The sequence below is a fragment of the Sinocyclocheilus anshuiensis genome, unplaced genomic scaffold, assembly GCF_001515605.1.
Source record: "Sinocyclocheilus anshuiensis isolate Anshui unplaced genomic scaffold, SAMN03320099.WGS_v1.1 scaffold698, whole genome shotgun sequence".
Lineage (NCBI taxonomy): Eukaryota > Metazoa > Chordata > Actinopteri > Cypriniformes > Cyprinidae > Sinocyclocheilus > Sinocyclocheilus anshuiensis.
In genome coordinates this window covers 240,672-242,717 of record NW_015544168.1, presented here as the reverse complement: position 1 = coordinate 242,717, position 2,046 = coordinate 240,672, and the positions used below count along the sequence as shown (strand labels likewise).

The following is a 2,046-nucleotide window of genomic DNA, read 5'->3' as shown; positions in this document are numbered from 1 at the left end:
GGAAAGGTTTTTTTCACACCTATTGAGAAATATTCACTAAAAAGTGTGACAACTAGTCTTATAGAATAATTCAAAAAGGCATCAAATAAATAAATGAATGAACAAATAAATAAAACAACAATATTTTACTATATTACATGCATATTGCTTTGTTAAATACAATATACGTTGTAGTATTTCAAATGTGAGAATTTCTTTTTCTCCTAAAACCATTTTTAAAAGTATAATGTACATTATTTTACACCTATAATTTCATATATACATTTTTTTTAATATCTTATGATTTCTTGAGAAATTAAGAACTATTCACTTATGTGAAAAAAATGTGACAACTAGCCCTGATTGCTCTTATGAAATAATTTTAAAAAGGCATCAAATTAATAGATAAACAAATAAATAAACAAACAAATCATATAACAAAAATACAAATAAACCTTTTAAATAAAATCTCAATGCAAGAAATTCCGGAATCTACTTTCCGCATAAATTAGGTGATTCCTACTTTTTACCTATAAAGAACAACAACAATATTTTACCATATTACAAACTGCCTTATAATGCAATATACAGTGTAGCATTGCAAATGTTAGATATTTTTTTTTATTTTTAAAATATTTTACAACGTAAAATATTTTACATCTATAATTATTTTTTAAATAGGCCTCTTATAATTTCGTAATATCAGTTTTACCATAATACTTGCCCGTTTTTACTTCACCATTTTACATTCTTTACGCATTTAAATGTCATTTTTTTACAGTGTGAGATTGACATATCTTCTAAAACTGAGAGTATCGATCTAAAAGTGGGGTATAATTTGAGTGGCAGCCGGTGGAGAATTGCAGTGTAATTTAAGACTGGTCCTCCTCGTTTATTAGTCCACCAATCAGAGAGCAGCGCTTCCTCCCCCTCCATTCACACTAGTATTTAGCATCAGAGACTAGGATAAAGTTTCCCAAAAAATTAGGAAAAAACTTCCTGCGGGAGGAAAACTGTGCCAAGCTCTACTTCTGGAAGTGGAGGCGCAGTCTCGGGACTTCGCGAGGACGAACAAACTCCAGAAAAACGCACGGATATAACGGTCTAACCACGGATTCAAAGGTGGAGAGCGCGTTTTTTCCTCGACCTTCTCATTTCTTTAAAAGAGAAATGGAAGAGAGTTCAAGCTCTCCCGTCTCCCCAGTGGACAGTCTGGTGACCAGCGAGGAGGAGTTGGATAGACCACAGAAAAGTTTCGGAAGGAAGAGGAGACACAGAAAAAAGTCGAGCGAGGACGGCAGCAGCCCGAGCTCCGTGAATAAACGCGGCAAGAAGCCGAGCCCGAGCAGCACTCAGTCGTTCGAGGAGCTGCAGAACCAGCGCGTCCTGGCGAACGTCAGGGAGAGGCAACGGACTCAGTCGCTGAACGATGCCTTCGCGTCTTTGCGCAAAATCATCCCCACGCTCCCCTCGGATAAACTCAGCAAGATACAGACGCTCAAGCTCGCCTCCAGGTACATTGATTTCCTCTGTCAGGTGCTGCAGAGCGACGAGATGGACAACAAGATGTCCAGCTGCAGCTTCGTGGCGCACGAGAGACTCAGTTACGCCTTCTCGGTGTGGAGGATGGAGGGCGCGTGGTCGATGTCTGCGTCCCACTAGCCGCGAGACTCGTCCATACAATGCCGAAAGGGTGGGTAGAAAGATGGCAGTTCATCTTAAGACGTTATTATATTGTCTAGCTCTTTGATTAGTTTGACTCCGTTCCTGTAGTAAAGAGAAACGCCAGCTGTTCTGGACAACTGACACTGACAGTTCAGTGCACGAATGCAGCACTCTATCCTCTTGACACCCTTAAAATGCTCATTTAGGTAGGTAAAGTATTACAATTATTTAAAAAAAAGAAGATATTTTTAAATGATTGTATTATTATTAGCTAGGCTATTACTGATGCGTGGATGCGCTACAGCAATAACCTGAACGAATTGCACTTTAAGGAATCCCTACATCCTCCTGAGGCCAAGCACAAAAAGCATTTGGATTATTTTAGTTTTTAATACAGAATAA

The 2,046-nt window shown here is 38.5% G+C and overlaps 1 protein-coding gene across 1 annotated transcript in view; it reads left to right on the top strand.

The window, feature by feature from the left end:
• The first annotated feature begins 974 nt into the window (after positions 1-974).
• The window catches only part of LOC107695963 (twist-related protein 2-like), a 3,458-nt gene continuing 2,386 nt past the window's right edge, over positions 975-2,046 (top strand). The window contains exon 1 of the mRNA XM_016496084.1: positions 975-1,672. Within this exon, the coding sequence (XP_016351570.1) occupies positions 1,150-1,641 (492 nt within the window). The 5' untranslated portion in view covers positions 975-1,149 and the 3' untranslated portion in view covers positions 1,642-1,672. The remainder of the gene's footprint in view (positions 1,673-2,046) is intronic.